This window comes from Festucalex cinctus, chromosome 9 (assembly GCF_051991245.1).
Source record: "Festucalex cinctus isolate MCC-2025b chromosome 9, RoL_Fcin_1.0, whole genome shotgun sequence".
NCBI classification, from domain to species: domain Eukaryota; kingdom Metazoa; phylum Chordata; class Actinopteri; order Syngnathiformes; family Syngnathidae; genus Festucalex; species Festucalex cinctus.
This window is the reverse complement of record NC_135419.1, coordinates 11666628-11686146: the sequence shown is the minus strand read 5'-3', so window position 1 is coordinate 11686146 and position 19519 is coordinate 11666628. Positions and strand designations below refer to the sequence as shown.

General features: G+C 41.3%; 2 protein-coding genes across 7 annotated transcripts; one reads left to right on the top strand and one right to left on the bottom strand.

The window, feature by feature from the left end:
* Positions 1–570: 570 nt before the first annotated feature.
* LOC144025368 (phospholipase A and acyltransferase 2-like) lies at positions 571–3495 on the top strand. Of its 2 annotated transcripts, none has more exons than XM_077531262.1 (5): positions 571–684; positions 1193–1236; positions 1502–1610; positions 2059–2327; positions 2410–3495. In XM_077531262.1, the coding sequence occupies exons 2-5, from the start codon at positions 1225–1227 to the stop codon at positions 2524–2526; spliced, it is 507 nt and encodes a 168-aa protein (XP_077387388.1). In that variant the 5' UTR covers positions 571–684; positions 1193–1224; the 3' UTR covers positions 2527–3495. The 2 variants fall into 2 exon arrangements, with proteins under 2 accessions (XP_077387388.1, XP_077387387.1); XM_077531261.1 differs by lacking the exon at positions 571–684 and adding an exon at positions 1022–1103.
* scyl1 (SCY1-like, kinase-like 1) lies at positions 2909–12068 on the bottom strand. Of its 5 annotated transcripts, none has more exons than XM_077531256.1 (18): positions 11835–12068; positions 10649–10789; positions 10378–10485; positions 10008–10234; positions 9786–9888; positions 9519–9674; positions 9144–9302; positions 8200–8307; positions 7733–7846; positions 7487–7642; positions 7117–7305; positions 6944–7019; positions 5741–5935; positions 5509–5648; positions 5351–5440; positions 4991–5281; positions 4215–4293; positions 2909–4023 (listed from the first exon to the last, which is right to left on the bottom strand). In XM_077531256.1, the coding sequence occupies exons 1-18, from the start codon at positions 11940–11942 to the stop codon at positions 3896–3898; spliced, it is 2568 nt and encodes an 855-aa protein (XP_077387382.1). In that variant the 5' UTR covers positions 11943–12068; the 3' UTR covers positions 2909–3895. The 5 variants fall into 5 exon arrangements, with proteins under 5 accessions (XP_077387382.1, XP_077387380.1, XP_077387381.1 ...); XM_077531254.1 differs by having other exon boundaries at positions 5509–5657; positions 11835–12049; XM_077531255.1 differs by having other exon boundaries at positions 2909–4020; positions 5509–5657; positions 11835–12048.
* Positions 12069–19519: the final 7451 nt, after the last annotated feature.

Below are 19519 nucleotides of genomic sequence, written 5' to 3'. Positions count from 1 at the left end.
CACATGCTACATGACTTGGATTCTCTTTTTTTAAAAGGCTTTGTTTCTGTTTCCTAATGTGTCACAACACCTTGCGTCCAACAGCAATATCATCCTGATGCTAATTCCTTCAGCAGCTTTTTTTTTTTTTTTTTTTTAAACATACTTCACCGGGAACATGGAATGTGACAGTTTGTGTTCCATGTCAAAACAAGGAGGCGAGCCAACAGTCTTGTCCAGCAAAGTAAATGAAGGCACACAAATAAAAAGTGACAGAAGTGGAATCTCCTTCACTCAGAATCACAGTGAGCAGTGGGGGAAAAAAATACTGCTGAAAGTAATTACAGGGTAACTGATGTAAAAAAAATAAAAAATTGTTTGAAAATTTGAAAATCTATGGATTTTATTGGGTGCACTGGAAATGCAAGAACACGGCTTTTTGAAAGGAATGGGAAACTGTTAACATGCTAGAATATGTCCATCGCGCCATATACCTTGATGGAAAATATAAGCCAAATTAATGAAAATATTTCCAACCGCTTTGCATGCTGCAACCTCGAACTGGCCCATCTCACTCACGCAAGCCACACATCTCTGATAGCCCAAAGACTCTTGGTGAGGATTTGCGATTTACAATTTGAATTTACAGTTGCAGTTGTATGTTATAGTCAGCAGTCAGTGGAGACATCCGCGCCAGCTTCCGAGGTAAGGAAAGATGCATTGAAAACGAATCTTAACCACAAAGTCATTTTATGTTGCCATTCTCAAACTTGATTTTACAAGGCTGAAGATTAGTATGGCTGGTTGACAGTTGACGGTGACATTAGGGCAGTCTATAACAGTTTTGTTTATAAATGCAATTGGTAATAATGACAGCAATAATGATTATGCCAGTGGCACTCTACAAACTTAAAAGTGTAATTTAAAAAGACATTATTTAAAAGACACATACACGCGCACATACAGATCCCTAAGATATTTTTTTTTTCCTTTTGAAAACGTTCCGCCCACCGATGTAAAGGTAAGTTTCGTTTCTTTTGAAAACGTTCCGCACACTGTAAAGTTCGATTACACTGGATATCATCTGTTGAGGGGGAAGGCACAAAGTATAAAGATTACAGTCAGTCAGTATAGTTCACATTCAGGTTTATTCCTGCAACGGATTTGCCTTATAATTCAACATTTGTCTCAGTTTGTTTTCCTTTTCTTTAAGTGTGAAAGTTTACGGAGAAATTCAACACGGAGATGGCATCACAGGTAAAAGAATACTCTTAAATATTTTATCTTATTATTTTACAGCCAAGCCAGCAATACTGTATTTAGAATTGTGGTTTTCAGATTGTTTTTTAATATCTCTGTGCTTATATTATTTGAATGGGTGTAGCAAGATAGATAAGTGTAACTTACTAATGGACTATTTATGCACACATTTGAGTAATATTGAAACTGCTGTAGACCCAACACGAAATGGCTAACATATTTTTATTTTCCTTTCTCCTCCACTCCCCTCCCTTCTTCAAAGTACAATGAGAAACCACAGCCTGGCGACTTGTTAGAAATCTTCCGAGGCGGTTACCAGCATTGGGCCATATACGTCGGCGATGGCTATGTGGTTCATTTAGCCCCACACTGTACGTTGACGATTCAATTCGTATCACGATTAATAGGTCACGATCTGATTCGATTAATCCTGCTACAAATTTAAAGTCGGTTGTTGTGATTTTTTTTTTTTGCAATTCAAATTTAGAAAAAACTAATCAATAAACTTGTACAGTGTAAGATTTGGATGAAAATGTATTATTTATCTGAAACTTCAGTCTTCTAAAGGTTGTAATCTGTTTCATGTTTGAACAGCACTGAAATAAAATATTAAGGCTTAATGTAACATTAATATAACATTCTTTAATGCTTAAGGTGTGAACCCTAAGACATTTTAGTGAATATTTTTCCATTAAAAATGGATGTTTCAAAATCGATTCGGCCTCCGACTGAATTGATTCGAGAATTGCACAATGTAATATCGCGATATATTGCCGAATACATTTTTTTTTTTTTTAACACCCCTACTTTCAACTGTAGCGGAAATCCCGGGTGCGGGCGTGAACAGCATGATGTCCGTCCTAACGAACACGGCGCTTGTGAAGAAGGAGGAGCTGTGGGAGGTGGTGGGTGACAACAACTGGAAAATCAACAACTTGCTGGATGACAAGTATGAGCCGCGACCGGTCTACTTGATCGTGAGGGAAGCGCTCGACCTGGTGGGCGAGGAGCTGCCGTACTGCGTTTTCCGGGGAAACTGCGAGCACTTTGTCACCCGGCTGCGTTATGGCAAGCCTCAGTCTCGGCAGGTAGTTGCTTACCAACACTGTAGTCATTTTCTGTGTTATTAATATTATTTTATAGAGATACAAGTGTGACCTTTCTTTGCAGGTGCGTCAAGTGGGAGAGGCCGCTGTTTATGCAGGCGCGTTGACACTGGGTGCTTTGGGCGTAGCAGCTCTGCTGACAACTTTGCTTGGAGGCAACAAAGACAAGCGCAAACAGTAAAACAAAACAGAAACAACTCTGCACTTTGATTTCAGCGAAATACCGTTACTCATTAAAAGGAGTTAAACTCACTAATTAATGTTCCACTAATGGGAAATAGAAGCACAGTTATTTTTCCGTGGTATCGCCTCATGAATGGGAGCGTTTGCAATATAACTGAGATTTGTACTGTTTTTGTATGCTGATAGTTTGACAAGAATCTGAAACCTGTTTGTATGTAAGTCGAAATAAGAATTAATGTAAGAAAAATTAGGGGATGGTGGTCTTTTTTTGTCTTTCTATGATTTGTATGAATTCTCTCTTTGAAGTGTCTAAATAATGCAAAATATAATTTCTAAGTTAACCAGCTCACTTGAATTTTGTCTTGAGAAAGACACTGAAGCATTTATATACATCTGTTTATTTCAGAACAGATCACATGCTACATGACTTGGATTCTCTTTTTTAAAAGGCTTTGTTTCTGTTTCCTAATGTGTCACAACACCTTGCGTCCAACAGCAATATCATCCTGATGCTAATTCATTCAGCAGCTTTTTTGTTTTGTTTTTTTAAACATACTTCACTGGGAACATGGAATGTGACAGTTCGTGTTCCATGTCAAAACAAGGAGGCGAGCCAACAGTCTTGTCCAGCAAAGTAAATGAAGGCACACAAATAAAAAGTGACAGAAGTGGAATCTCCTTCACTCAGAACCACAGTGAGCAGCGGGAAAAAAATATACTGCTGAAACTGATGTAAAAAATGTTTGAAAATCTATGGATCTCATTGGGTGCACTGGAAATGCAAGAACACTGCTTTTTGAAAGGAATGGGAAAATATTTCTAACCAACTGCTTTGTATGCTGCACCTCTAACTGGTTTATGCTTCTTGTACTGAACTTGTACAATAGGTACAAGTATTCCTGGTCATGAACATTACTGATCAGCCTCACAAAGTGCATGCACAGACTGAATAAAGCATTTAACTACAGTGTGTTTGTGAGCTTGCTGGAAATTCTGAATCTTTATACAGTGTATATATATATTTGTATTTTAACTATAGGAAAAAGTGTCAATATAAGACAAGATGCTCCATTTTATATACATTTAATTTACAACTGTGACTCTTCTGAGAGCAAACAGAAATATTGTCATCAACTCCTGTTGCTTTTTACTTGCCCCCCCCCCCCGATCCGCATACTGATTGCTGAATTGTCAACCACCTCAAGTTTCAGTGACGATCAGCTGATGATCCAACGTGATGTTGTCCAAGCGGGCCAGAGTTCAAAAAGAAGTTCCCACTCTCGTAGTTGGCGCTTTACTAGGAACACGGAGCTTCCGTCTGGTGGGCGTTTGTATGGTCATTATCGTACCTCTCGTCAAACGGCCCATCAGTCTAGTTTGCGTGCGCCGAGCTTGAGGGGACCTTTGGCAGCTTTGCGTTCCGCCCGTTTGGCCTCCAGCTCTTTCCTCCTCTCCTCTCGTTTCTTCTTGGACAGCTCGGCCTTGCTTAGACCTGCTGGGCGATAACGCAAAGTGGCGCAAAGTCATTTTAAGGGATGACTGCACATCAAGGAATAGGGGTAGGTTCAACCCCTTAATTGACGTATCGACTGCACAGTGATAACGTCTTCAGGTCGAGATGTAATGTTGACTATGAAAAATCTGAAATCGTTCAACTTCTAATTGAGATAAAAAAATACTTCTCACCTTGATTTCCGTCTAACGCTTCCCAACTTTCTTCAGTGCCCCAATCCCCTGTTGCCTCTGTACCCCAGCCACCTCCAGACTGAAAGTAAGAAAACAACACGTTAACCAAATGCAACCAAATCATTGATCAATCTGCAGTAAAAGTGCAACTTTATTTAAAACGCCACAATTTATGTCTTTACAAAGATGACTAGCATGGCACATCCGAGAGCACAAAAATGAAAATTTGAAAAAAAAAATTGATTATACCATTACCGTACATTTTTAATCAAGAATAACGTTTTTTAGAGTGTAATTCGCAATAAAAAAATATATCTTTTTTTTCAGATTGGAAAAATTGTCATTTCCATTCATTTGATGATTTAAGTTTTTTATTTTCAGGGGAAGTCAACCTTCAAACATTTCTTGACAATATGTTCAATGAGACCTCACTAGATCATGCAAAATGGCCTCCTTCTGATATTGATTTAAAAAAAAAAGAAGAAAAAAAAACACTGGATTTTGCTGCTCACCTCATATTCTACTAACAGAATATTAACCAGAACACTATATTTAGACTAGTGGGGCTGCATATAACATATTGTCAAAAACATTTTTTTGGATTGATTCCCCTTTAAGAGCTACCTTTTCCTTTTTTATTTGGGGGGGGGGGGGGGGGGGGGGGGACTTTCCCTTTAGGGACAAATTCAATTTGTATCTCAAGGCACCATTGTATGTAAATCATTTGATTAATTTTGAATAAAATAAATTGGATTCATGCACTTCTCCACTCTCACCGCCGTGTTTCTCTGGGCCACGCAAGCGAACAGGTCGCTCTGACTGGCCCCTTTGCTCGCGTTGCCGCTGTCCCAGTTGTACTCGCTGGCCAGGCGGACCCCCTCGGGCAGGGCGGCGCTGACGACGTCCGTGTCCTCCTCGGCCCACTCGTTGCCCCAGCCCTCCTCGCCAGCCGAACTTTGACCCTGGCCCTCTTTCTCGTTGGACCAGCTGTCGTCAGCGTCCCAGCCTGAGCTGCTCCAGTCTGAGCTCTGCTTGTTCACCGCCATGGAGGAAGATGACCTGCCCGCCTCCATCATCAGCGAGTGAGTTTAGAACTAAAACTGTGATCAAAGAAGGCAAGCTCAGAGGAAACCTACTTCTTGTTCACCGGTGTTCTTTTTGGATGACGCCATTCCTGACCAATCCGTATTCCACTCATCCTTCTCAGCTCGACCTTTGTCCGAATCCTTTTGGGGTGAGGGGTCAACACTGTAACTTTCCTAACAAAAGTACACAATTTTAAAATAAGCCCTACCTCTAAACTTCCCCAATCCTCCTCGTCATCCCATCGCTCTCCTGGCTCCTCCTCATTTTCCGTCCCTTCAAGAGTCTGTGATCTGTCCACAGGGCTTGATGCAGAAGAACTCTGAGTCTGGGAGGTGTGTGGATCTTTCTCTGCAGAACCTCAAGATGACGAGAGGCTTTTCCACAATGTTCATCCAGAAACAAGACAAACTCGGTTCTATCCGGGACCACCTGCGCCTTACCAGAGGTTCCACCTGTGCTGCCTGGAGTCACGCTGGTGGCGTTTGAAGCTCCGCCGCTCTCAGCCGCCGCACCTGCCGCTGTCCCCGGTGCGTGGCGGATCAATTTGGACGTCAGCGAGGACATGCCGGTCACGGCCCAGCCGGTCCAGCCGGAAGAGGTGCCGGGTGGTTGCGCGCACGACCCAACATCTTTTTCTGTTTAAACACAAGGAATTGTGCGTTCTTTACATCTTTTTTTTTTAATTGAACTAAAGCATGGGTGAGCAAATTGTTGAAACATTCACACTGACACAATTTCATTATTGCAACTGTGACTGAATCTTTATCATTTCTCGGGAGGCAGTTGTAACCTAAATGTAAAAATGTCAACTTGTTGGATAGACTCGTCCGCTTCCTAGTTACGGCTGAGTTAATTTTGAAGTTGTTGGAGAACATTATTGCATCAAAATGAGAGATTCAATTAGGGATGGAGGCAAATAATCGGTGCCGATATTTGGCATTTTGACAAATATCAGCATCTGCTGTTTTACGAATCTGAGGGCCGATGGAGCTGGTATCTCACTGAGCGGTGAATTCTTGCGAACGTAGCGAATTTAGGATTTTCATTAGGATTTGTAACATGTTCAGACAGTTTTTATTTTTCACAAAAACTTTTCAAACATACTCAGACAATTTTTCACTGTCTGCAAAGATCTTTTGAAACCTTTTACGAACCCTGACGAAAACCCCAAATTAGCTACGTTCGCAAGCATTCACCGCTCAGTGAGGGAACTTTTCCTTTATGGATTTTTTTTTTTTTTTTTTTACTTCCCCCTTATAAAAAAAAAATGATGCTGACACTGAACTCCTTACACTTTTAATTTTAATAAAGAAACAATTTTATTAAATTAAAAATTAAATTTTTTTTAATTTTGAAAAATTATTTACAGTCGAAAAGTTTAGTGAACTATTTACTTGCTTAGTTTTAATTTACCGTAACACATGCTGATGACCCAGGAAGCTCCCTGTAATTTTTACACAAAGCTGTCAATTCTATATATGTTTAAAATGAAAAGAAAAAGTAATTTTTAAAATTTTGACAATAATGTTTTCTCTTTTACTGCAAATGAATATCGGCTTGAAATATCAGTTAATGGTCTCCTGGACTACAAATAATCGGCATCGGCCTTGAAAAAAAACATCAAAACGGAAGCTGCTTCGTACCAATCTCAGCCAGCTTGGTCGGATCTTCTGACACCGTTTCCAGCTTGGAGAGAAAACTCTTAATGGCTTTGAAAGCCTGAATGATTGCAGAAAATTACAAGAAGATAAAACAACACAAGCGACTGAATCATGCATGAAGCCCCAAATGTGTATACTTAAAAGTGAAGCAGTACCTGCTCCCTGACGCTCTTGTCGGGGTCGACAGTAATAGCACAGAGTGTGGGCAAAATCCGTGCGGCAACCTCTGTTAGGCTGTAGTAGTTGTGTGTGGCGGCGAAGCCGAGCACGCCGGCAGAGCGCGACGCTGCGAAGGGGTCTTTTGTGGCTCGGGAGAAGGCCGAAATCAGAACTCGCTGTCGAGTCTGTAAAGATAAGGATTAAGTCTTGAGAATATTTTTCGAGTGTCTTGAATATGCCTGAAAAAACTGATGATGATTGGTAAAGCATTTTCTCATCATGTGCGTTTTAAGAGTTAAAAGAAAAAAGAAAAAAAAAACTTTTGAGTTCTGAGTGACGCTCTTATTTTATCCTATTGAGGCTTACCCCGGCATTGAGGTAGGACGCGATCTTTCCCAAGCAGACAGTGGTGTTGCATCGGATCGGCCCCTGCTCATCCCTGGCCTGCAGCCTGGCAAAATGGCGCATGAGCTCCTGGTTCAAGTTGCTCTCGTTCAGTTTGGGAGCCAGCAGCAACATGGACTACACAGAGGGGAAGGGAGGAGCTGCTGCATCAGAAAAACAAGTGTACCACACAATAAACATTTTGTTGCATTTGGAGTGTGTACATACCTTAACGGTTTGCTCTCTGATGGCAGGGTTGGTGTCAGTGAAGCCGTGAACGACATGAGGGAAAATCTGTGAATTCACGGCCGCCTCATTCAAATACTGAATGAACTGCTCCATCTAGAGGCACGGAGGAGAACAACAATACAGCGGTGCTTTGAGATACGAGTGGCTTGAGTGAAGCTTTTTTTTTAAATACAAGCCGTTGCTTGGGCAATTTTTGGGTGCTATCCAAACGCAGACTTGCGATATGAGTGCTGTATGGTGGCAGTGATGTCAACTTTCTTCACACTAAGGAGCACCTTTGTTATATTTTTAATACTTTAAATTTTCAAAATTTACTGCTTGATAAAAAACTAAGAAGAATCAGCTGACCAAATAATCAGTCACACCTAATTATCTAATTATTATATTAGGTTGAGGAACTCATTTGTTAGTTTTGCCTGATGAGAGATTTTTCCTATTTTAAGTACCTGCTGGAGAAGTCGTATTCTCATGGCTCGGTCCGTGGAAGAAAACATCTTCACGATGACCGGGATGATCTTCTGTTGGTATTCTTCAGCAGACAAGAACTTTCCCACCTGGTGGACATTTTTGAAGACACTTAAGCTCAAACATCCCTTCCAAATGAGTTCTCAAATCAGTCCACGCTAATAGTTTGGAGATACATTTATAAATATGGAGTTTCATATTGACAGGCTATTATTTACTTTCCTGGCTGCAGAGTGTACTATGTCACAATTCCGATTGTAAATTTCAGCAAATGGCAAGCTGTGTGCTGTAGCTAAACAATATGCAACATACAGCAACTCATTAACTCATTAGCTCCCAAAAACATATAAATACGTTCTATTTTAAATGTATTAAGTGTCTCAAAGACATACTTATGTTTTTTTATGCTAAAGCATACCAAAGGGTTTGATGCAGCCTCTGCACTGAAGAGAACGGTTGAAGCAATGCGTTATTACAAAAACGGCCAGGAGGTGGCAGCAGGGTATAAGAGATCAACCAGGGCCATGCTGCAACAAGCTATTTTCCCTACAGTTTTAAACAGATTTGTGAATAATGATGAAACTTAGCTATATTCTAATGCTAATTGTTGCAAAACGAAAACAGATAGAAATATACTGTTTTTCTGATGAAAGAAGAGATTGTAATCTTTCTTTTGGCAGGTTCCATGTTTTTGTAGCAATAGAATACAAATCTGTAGGCCTTGCAAAATCAGTCAAAATCTAGTAAAAACAGGCAGGAGCAAAGGGGGTTGCTTCAGTGAAAATGGCTGCGAGTGAATGAGTTAATTGAGGCCCACAATTTATTTCGGAGGATGTCCCTATTTGAGCAAATATGGCATTTAACTTTCTTAGCTGTCTAAGCTACTCTAGTATTGCCAGGTATTCAAGACAGATAAAGGAATGACCTTGAAAAGCGGAGTGAGGACTACAGCGCCGGCGTTCCCAAACTCGAAGGCGGTGAGTAGTTGAGGCAGGACTTTGTGTTTACAGAAGTCCTCTGGGAAAGAGTCCAAGTTCTCACTCAGGTCTTGGAAGAACTGTTGCTTCTCCGCCGGCTCCTTGATCTGAGTAAGAGTTACATATGTTATCCCAAAAGTTATGGATTACAGAAAGACTTAATCTGAAGGGATAAGCATACATTTAATTCAGATTACTGTGAATTTCTGGAGCTGACACCTTACGTGCCACTACATCCCAAACTCATGATGCAAATGGAATTTGTTATCAAAACAAATCACTGTTCTACGTGACTAGCTGTGTTTTTATGCGAGAATGTGGACCTGGATCTCCTCCAGGAAGAGGTTGCTCTCCACAAAGCTGTTACTGAGGAACCCTCCGGGGCTTTGGCAGTTCTGGAGGAAGCGGGCTGGATTGGGCCGAGCCCGCGGGTTGGCACCCACCAGCTCGCAGTAGTGAGGAACCAGAGTCTTGGGGATCTGCGGGTTCACAGAAATGAACTTAAGTCATGTCCGATATACAATACCACCCTCATTTTTTGCATTATTTATTTATTTTTTTCCAAAAAATAAAACGTATTAGTGACTAACCTTCCCGAGTGAACGAAGTGAGGACGTGCGGGGAAGTGGCCCGTTGAACACTTCCCAGATTAGACAGCCTAACCGCCACACTTCCCCCGCCCTAGAAAAAAAAAAAAAATTTTTTTTTTTTTTTTAAACAATGGATTTGGCAGTATTCAATCTACTTCTTACATCCACTCTCTGTTGCAGTCATGATTCTATCTCTGACAAGACCTTCAAACGCACTCTCACCATTTTTCTCCACCGCAATTGGGCGTCTCTGGCGGGTCATACTTCTCCATGTCCGGGTAAATGGATTTCGGATCAGGGAGCGAGGCCCCGCTTGGATCACCCTGTTCTGGGGCAACATGGTCGAGGGCCCCCAGCTTCCACTCTCCAGCTCGGTCGACAAAGATGGCCCACAAGCCCAAGTTGTTATGGAGCAGGTGGCAATCATTCACCAGGAAACTCAGAGCTTTCTGACGGAAGAACAAACAAACAAGTAGCGACCAAGTGAGAGGGTGTTTGATGAGGGGCACATAAAGAGAAAAAAAAAGGTAAAATGATACACCACTTCACAACATTTAAAGAAAAGAAAAAAAAAAAAAAAGAGGTGACTCACTACTATTTGATGCAGACCCCAGGAAACCTCCAGTTCACTAGGAGCGCCCTTCAAGTGAGTGGCCAGTGGAGTTACTGGTTCAGTTACCACGTACAGGCTCTTCTCTGTCTGGAATGAGATCAGCACAAGTAAATTCTGACAAGTGTCACAATATCAATAAAAACAAATAAATAAAAAGCTCATTTAAAGAGCTTTATAAATAAAGTTGAGTTGAGTTGAGTTATGACTATGGGTGTACAATTGACCCTCACAATAGCGAGTGAACACCCACCTCCAAGCCGTCAACGTAGGCCAAGATGTTGGGGTGGCGAAGGGTCTTCATCCGCTTGAAGGCTGCCTTTGCCAGTTGAGTCTGCTGCTCTGACCCCTGAGCCACCTCGTGCACGAACACCGACACCGGCTCTCCATTGGACTGATGACAGAGTGAAATTGAGGACTTATACACAGGGTTGGGAGGGTTACTTTAAAAATGTATTCCGGAAAAGTTACTAGTTACTTGTCTAACAATAGAGCTAGTAACGTAATCAGTACCCTAACATTAAAGTAATGCAATTCAATTACTATTGGGTTACTCCGATGCCAAAAACGCAATAGAATGCAAAATTAACTAAATATCACTGTCTGATGTCTATTTTTTTTTGTGTGTGTATATTTGTATTATTTAACATTCATAAGACGAAACAAAACAATGTTTTGGAAAAAAAGGCAATGACCCAGAATTCAAATGCAAAACCTCAGAACTGTTATCATTATCAGGACACACAATTTTGTCGATTGTAAAGTAATGTTGATCAAGAGGGAGGTGTATTGCTCTCATGATGTCAGACTGTCAACAGCATGATAAAGAGGACTGGACAGGAACAAATAATGTCATGTGTCGAGTCATCGCTCATTGTGCCATTCAGCTTCTTGTAAAGCGAAGAGCAAGTTGTAAAAAATAAAATAAAATACTGAAACATTGAACAGTTAAGTTTAGGTTCGTCCTGACGTCTCAATTTTCAACCAAAAGCGGAATATCTCCAACTTGTGTAGTTTAACGCCCATCATCATGACGACGTCAGGTGATTGGCAGCGTTGACAACTGGTCGTTGAGCACGACACTGACAACTAATCTTGACGATTATGCGACAATTGGGCTTCTTCAGAACTATACGTACATAAACAAAAAAAATGTAATTGAAAAATTGTGTATCGGTCGAGGCTTTTGATGCGGCTCACTCGGTGACGTGGCGACATATATGTGACCGGAGTAAGCTCAGCTGTCATTTCTTAAAGCCCTGTTGATTGTAAAGGATGATAGGTACATCGTTTAAAATCAGATTTATTACCGACAAAGCGAATTAGCGAGACATTATTCAATGTTTAAAAGTAAATTCACACATCGCACAAGCGCTGTGATTTTAGTGTGTTTCGACAGGCCGAAACTAGCTAAGTGTTGGAGGTTTGTATCTTTTTACCTTTCGCTTGCCCCGATGTAACGACCATATTCCAGACTTCTCTTGGCCGTCTGGTATAATTTCATAAGCAAAGTCTTTGACGGGATCCCTGGCAAAAAAGGACCACATCTCCTCTTTCCACCTCACACCTCATCCAACATACTCGCTACCAGGAGGAGAGAAAGGAAGGAAAAGCTAGCTTGCAAACGGAACAGGTGAAAATGCTTCCGGGGAAACAAGACACGGTATATTTGTTCCGTTATTCAAAATAAAATACTTATGAAATTTTTTTGTCTTGCTTCTACCCTTGACACAAAATATTGTCTATTAAATGTTTTTCAGTTGTAATAAATATCTTTCTTTGCGCCCACGTCCATTTATTATTGTCAACGAAAGCACGAAAGCAGCAGATAACATAATACACCACGAGGGCTTCAAAGCCACCTAAAATAGGTCTAAACCGTAAGACACCAGATAGTGTGAACACCGAGGTAGATAAATTTCAGAGCAATGGCAAATTTTAATGGGGAAAAAAAAATAAAATAAATGAAAAAAGGTTGGGTGCTTGACTAATGCAACTTTATGAAGGTTAAACATTAGAGATGTTTTTATATATATATATATATGAGAGAGAGAGAGAGAGAGAGAGAGAGAGAGAGAGAGAGAGAGAGAGAGAGAAATTCAAGGTTCTTCTCAAAAAGTAGAAGCCAAACGTCCGTTTGTCACTTTTTAAAAATTACGCATGCGGCAGACCACCCTACCAGCTCTCCTGCTCGTCCGCCGTGGTGGGGCGGGCCGCCGAACGTGCGAGCTCATCTTCAGTCTCCTCTGCAGCCGGCCTCACTTCATAGACCGATGTCCTCTTGCGGCTTTCAGCCATTTTCAAAGTATACGGTGTGGTCGGGGGAGCTACAACGATGAATGGCTGAATCCGAAGTTTAGCGGCTATATGCTGCAAACACTCGAAGTGCGCATGCGCAGCTAGGGACAAGCGCGCACAAGTCGTTATGGCAGATTGACGGGATCGAGAACCAATCGTTAAGATAATCCACCCGGAAGACAGCGACCAAAGATCCTTGAACACACCTTAAGTTATAAATTGACAATTTCAAACTATGGGGCATTTTTGTAATACATGCCAACACTACTTTTACGCAACGTAAACAAAACTTTGTATTGCTTTTGTCTGTGACTAGATGTTAATATTCACCTTTTAGCAGTTTTGCATGTTGTTCCAAGTGTAAATGTGATCAAGATGTACAAAATTGAAGGTAGAACAGTCCAAATCAAAGTACGGTACAACAAATATGTACACATTTAAATATGAAACCAGTTCCAGAGTTTCTACTCAGAAAAGTTTATTAAGCTATTTCACACAAAACAAAAGATTTAATATTGCATTATAATTTCAACAGCAGAAGCATTACAATGCATTCATCAGTATATATGTAAATCATAGAAGTCATCAGGTGGTTGGGCTGGAAACATTCATCCGGCACCTGCCACCATGAGTGCAACCTATAAAGAGCAAATCATGCGAGGTTGACATCAAAACACCGACTTTCACACAAGCATGTTAAAGGGGGAAGGAAGGAAGGGGTCCAGATCATTTAGCTTTACTTCAGTGTATCACAGCATGTAGATTTAATTTAAAAGTTGACCCAACAGCACTGACAAAAGCAAGACACCGCAGGGAATTGAACCCCGTCCCGACAAAGTCAGGAGTGCCACCACCGGAGTCTTTTGCTTTTTCTTAGTACTATTGCGGGCAAAAGCAAAACCTGGAGGAACAAAGCCAGAGGCTTGTTCCCCCAGGAAAAGAAAACCCATGCCGACCTGGCTGCTATGTGATCTTGTCACCGCATGGGTTAAGTCTGGACACGAGGCTGAAACTAGAAGACACAACTGGTTGCTCCCCGGACCCCAGCATTTCCCACAACTACCGATGTATGGTTGGGTGATTGATTCCACAGTATCCTTTCATCTAACATTATACCAGTATTATCGGGTGGTACTCAAATCCATTTTTCCTCACGATACCGGACAGGACACTCAGGTCAACGACTGTCAAAGCTGTAGTAAGGGGGAAAAAACAGGACAATTTAAGGCTCCCCACCCCCTCCCTCCCATATAAACCCAAAGACATACCAATGGAATAAATATGGTTGTTGTTTACCGCCAACAGACGAAACTGCATTAAATACCAGTTACTCTTCCTGAGTGAAGCAAAATTCTTCAACAATATTAAACTAGGCAGGCAGAATCAAGGCATCCAACGACCCGGCGATGAGATTTTAGTTGCGAGTCTCGAGTGATTTATGCTGAAAAAAATTCTGCAAAGACAAAAAGATTGTTGTGCCCGACCCCACAAACACCCCCAAAAGCTTGGCAATGCAACTAAAATCATTGTTACGGACAAAGTACAAACATGTTATGCAGAGCTGATGTAACATGCAGCAAAAAAGTAGTTAACACTTTAAAGCCATGGCATGAAGATTGAGGGAACTGAAATTACTTAACTTCGGACCCACGAAAAGTGATGCGTTAGGGGGGGTAACAAACTTGCAGCTGTTGATTTAAGTGACTGGATTCTCCGTTCCATCACAGGTTAGCCTATCCCAGGCACCATACAGAAAATTTGTTTGGAAATTTGACCTGGGAAACCAAATGGAAAGAAGCACACACACGGAGAGAAGAGCAGGGCTTCTGCGAAGGACGTCTGCTTTAAGCTCAAGCGCACAAAAGGGTTGATACGTCATTCAGGGGGGAACTACACATTCGTCGACAGCTTCCACAGATGGCTTTGCATTCAGAGGCGGGCGAGGTCGGAGTGGACAGACGAAAACAATCTGAAACAAAGAGTGATCTACACAACACCCAGCACAGAAAACTCAAAATTTCTACTCATCTTAAGTTTTAAGATGCGAAGCAAGGGCGCCCATTGGCCAAAGAGGAATTCTCAAGTAAAGCATTGTTATTGATTTGAGGTTAACATAAAGCCAGTTCCAAGATGTCTTGTCTACAACTTGTTTTGACGAATGAAGTCAACATCTTACTAGTCTCCCCGTTAGATGACATTCCTGCATGCGTCTGTAACCTCTGTAAAGAGAAGTGTAGGGACACGAACAACCATAAACAGCGCTAAATAACTGCAACACATTTGCGCTGCAGTTCAAATCTAATTCAAGCTGCACAATGCACAGCATTCCCCAGCTACCAAAATGTTAACTTCACACAGTTGCGTGATTGTCGACATTTCTATTTCAAGGTATACAGAGCTGCCACTTGCACAGTTGCACAAGGGCATGTAGCTGAGGACTAGATGTTGCTAGTTCAATTAAAACCTGGCAATGTGACGGCTGATTTCATAGTGGAGCAAGATTCTTGTGTTGTCATGTAGGGTACGCATTCTTCCTTTGGTAGACTGCAATGTAAAAATCAGAGACGGACAACAAAACAACCCCTACAACCCTCACAATTCCCACAAAAATAAATATATCATAGAACTGACTATTGTTATCCTTACCCGAATGCTTTACTGCAGATATGACAATCAAGGCCCATCAAATGTGTATCTCAGCACAACACAAAGCAATGCTATGTATCAAGTTAACTATAGCAAGTTGCTTTCGAGATGAGGGCAGCTGAGCCCATTCAACATACAGAACCCATCAGGGGGTTTTAGGAAATTATCTGCTTTCCAACATCAATATTTGATGGATTCCACTTATCTGCCTTCAATTTCCACTTTGAAAGGGAGCATTCAAGCCCTGGTCACATCCGTGCTCTACAAAGCTCCAAGCATAAATACCTGAAAAGCACAAGAAGAGCTTGCCCACAAAAGCCCCCCCCAAAGAACAAATGCATACCAGTACTGTATTCAATCACAACAAGCTATGCATTTATTATGCAGGAAGAAAAATCCTTTACAAATAGTTCACTCATTGTATTATCAATACAAAGGATTGTAACTAATTGCAAAGGAATTGCAATGGAGGAATTTTACCAGACAATGAACGTTAAAAGTAATGAATACATTTAATGACCTTACGTGATGGTCGAAGCGCAAGGAACGTGTACATACAATGAGTTAGGAGACTTCCAGGCGGTCTCAGGTATTGGAAAAGCGCGCAGGACACAGCACACTGAAAAAATGCAAAGGAAAAAGCCTCTCCCCACAAGACCCACCCCAAATACAAAGTAGTGCAAACTAAAAATAGTCTTACAACATGCCATGTATGTTACACTCAAATGATTTTTCCAACAGTAATGAAATACCGCAGCTGTCAACGCGATGGATTTCCACCTTATGCATAGATGCGGCGACGTAGGCTTGAATGTAGCTTACTGGGCTGGTAAAACTTAAATCTGCAAAAGTAATAAAGACACACCCCATCCCAAACCCACAGCAGCATGCCTGTACAGAATTGCAATGACTTAGTAAAGAGACTTTTACCACATTCCAAATGTGCTCTGGCTACACCAGGTGACTACTTTAGGGGCTGCTATCCTGCGAGGAAAATTGTCCACTTGACTGATGTTCGGGATGATTCTTATTCAAGCCATTGTGAAGGGAAACTTGAAAGCTGTGAAGTCTAGGAAGAGACTGGTTAAACACCCCCCCACCCTTCACACCCACCCAAGATGTGTATAAAAGACCCAAATGTTGACAAACTTCTGAAGTAGGCCTAGCGAACAAAGGACTGCCTCTCCTGCCGGCTGGGGAACTACTTGTGATCGCAGGGGGTAGAGAATTCGGTTAAGGTGTCGTTCTCGCCACACTACCAAGGTATTCATCCCAGTGGTCACCACCACGCAGGTAGGTAAGGTACGAAACACTTTACAGATAGCCTGGAAAAGGGAAGAGAAATCTGTGCGAGAAAATGGTCCTACAAAAAAAGGTTTTGAATGTAAATTTTAAATACACAAGGCCTGTTACAGATACCTCTACCGTTATACAAACCAACGCCTTTGTGATTAACGTGAAGCATGAAGAGGCTTGTGCCCTGTCCAACCCTCTCAGCTGGCTTGCTCTGGATCAGCCGAACCGCTTCAACGATGGACCTTTGCAGACGCTACCCTGCCTTTGGCGCCATCTGGTGACCGCTGCTGCCTGCTCTTTTGGACCCCTCTGATTGCTCTCAGCGCCCTCTGGTCGCAACACGTGCTCTGGTCCTGTCCTGCCTGGTTCGCCCTCTGGTCCCAACGCGCGCTCTGGTCCCATCCTGTCTGGTTCGCCCTCCGGTCCCACCACGCTCCCGTTCGTCATCCCCGCGTCGGCCTCACTCGTCGCTGATCCCACGATCTTCTAAAGACTAAGTCCATTCTTCCTCTCAACAACTAAGTCCATTCCTCGCATTAACTCAGTCCATAGCCCATGGGGCAAAAAAATAAATCTTCAGTAATTGAAAAACTGAGCGTAAAAAATAAAATCTTCAGTAATTGAAAAACTGAGCGTAAAAAATAAAATCTTCAATAATTGAACACCTGAGCTTAAAAAAATAAAATCTTCAGTAATTGAACTGAGCTTAAAAAAAAATAAAATCTTCAGTAATTGAACTGAGCTTAAAAAAAATTCAGTAATTGAACTGAGCTTAAAAAAATAAAATAAAATCTTCAGTAATTGAACTGAGCTTAAAAAAAAAAAAATCTTCAGTAATTTAACAACTGAGCTTAAAAAAAAAATAAAAAATCTTCAGTAATTGAACAACTGAGCTTAAAAAAAAAAACTTCAGTAATGTAACAACTGCGCTTGCTGGAAGCAACTTGACTAAGGCAAACAACAAACCAACATGGGGGGGAAATGCCTTCTAGAAAAAAATAAAAATAAAAAAGCTGCACGACCATTTACAGTAACTACGAGCTAAGCTACTGTAGGAGCAATGTTGCTGGCTGCCTTTTTTGGTAGTATGACTCATCAGTTGTTGGTTGCCTTTTAAAATGGCTAACTTAGTAGCTAGCACACTACTAGCTTTTGATTACCGGCTAACAGACCATTGTGCCACTAGTTTTCAATTAAGCAATTTGTAGGGGAAGAAAAAAAAAACATAAAAAGCCTACATTGTAATCTTTAGACGTTCAACAATAGTTTCTCAACTGGAGGGGAGAGACCCCACCACGCCCGCCTTCGTCACTGTGACGTCAAAACAGAAGGTGGGGGGGAACACGCCTTATGTAGTTCAAACCAACCAATGGTAAGCCGTTAGAGTCCCTAAGTCACAGCGGCCATTTTGAGCAAACAAAGGTTACAAAAAAGGCAGATTGTACGTCTTCAGACCACCACAAAAATAACGAGTTTGCGGTTTAGCGTGTAAAAAAAAAAAAAAAAAAAATGCCGTCTTTGCAGTTTGCCGTAACTCATCTCATCAAGAGCTAAGATTCGCCAACACTACAACCGTAAAGAAAAAAAGTTCACCTCTAAAGAGCCAATAATGGCGATCTCGGGTATTAAAATGACAATTTGCATATATTCTTTGACTTGACGTTTAGTTTGATGAAACGGCTAACAGTGAAAACAGCGACAGAAAAATATACCGTTCACTTCCTGCCTGAACGAACATAAGACAAGTTCTACATAACAATCTACGTAATTCAAAACCACGTTCCTCAATCCTTTAACAAAAGAATATTGTAAACTCAAAAAATTCTAAAGGGGAAAAAAGAACGGTTTCACCTGAGAAGCAACCGCGAAAAGCAGACGAAGATTCGAAGCAATGTGACGCAGTAAAATAAATGGCGTTCTTTTATACGCTACGAGTGGTTTGGTCACTGGTAGAGCACGTATTCATACGACACGTTAAGTAGTCCCTCATCGCAACATCCTTATTTAATTAACTGCTATTTGTTTAGGCCAAACAGAACATTGTATATCCATTTTTTGTTGACTGACTGAGTAAATAAACCGAGAAATGTAAAAATAGGTTACGTTAGGCTTGAAGTAGCCAGCCATTGGGTTCCAAAATTTCAAACAAAACAGCTGACGTCACGGCCAACGGTCGTGCGGATTAATATCATTGAAGCTCCTAGCCTCCAAAACTGGATGAAACTAGAATGTGGCCGGATCTACTTCATGTTTACTGCAGTGATACGCCTTTGTCGTCGAAACAATAAATATATCTGCCAGCTCATCTAATTTAAATGTGCCAAAGTCACCCCACGAATCGCATGCTTTTTGTAGTGACCGCCCCTTAAGCACATTTGTCGCACGTTATTATACATGTAATAGTCCAATCCCACGCTGGTCGAACATACAGTTCTCGTTTTACTGTAAGCTAAATCTGTAAAGTGTTGTCATATTCTTAGGTTGTGTACCGGAATAAACAACATATTTCCAGAAACAGCGTTAACAGGAACTTCAGAGTGGAAATTTACCAACGTTGTGGGAAGGGGAAGGGTCTAATGGTGCCAAATACAGCCGGTCGTGTCCAGAAAAAAAAACCCATCGACAGCTCAGTCAGTGACAAATGATAAACCAACCAACCAATTTATTCACCTACGACATCGACCTACGTGGACTGTCTGTTATTCTCTTTGAGTTTTCCTTTGATTAAGCCTTGTCACACAGCTTCTGAGATGCATTCGTATCTCAAGAGTTTTATTATCCTGCGTTTTACAGTAATTGAGCAAACACGCGGTATATATAATATATATAATTAACGAGGAACGTGGTATGTGTAGTGCTGACCATTATGTAAATAAATGTGGAA

Coding starts and splice junctions, on each gene's coding strand:
- LOC144025368 (XM_077531262.1), top strand. Junction 1,611..2,058: donor GGTTCATTTAGCCCCACACT/GTACGTTGACGA, acceptor TTTCAACTGTAG/CGGAAATCCCGGGTGCGGGC. Junction 2,328..2,409: donor GCAAGCCTCAGTCTCGGCAG/GTAGTTGCTTAC, acceptor CTTTCTTTGCAG/GTGCGTCAAGTGGGAGAGGC.
- scyl1 (XM_077531254.1), bottom strand. CDS start 11,942: ATGTGGTCCTTTTTTGCCAGGGATCCCGTCAAAGACTTTGCTTATGAA. Junction 8,308..9,143: donor TCCTCACTCCGCTTTTCAAG/GTCATTCCTTTA, acceptor AATGTCCACCAG/GTGGGAAAGTTCTTGTCTGC. Junction 5,282..5,350: donor AGAACACCGGTGAACAAGAA/GTAGGTTTCCTC, acceptor CTGATGATGGAG/GCGGGCAGGTCATCTTCCTC.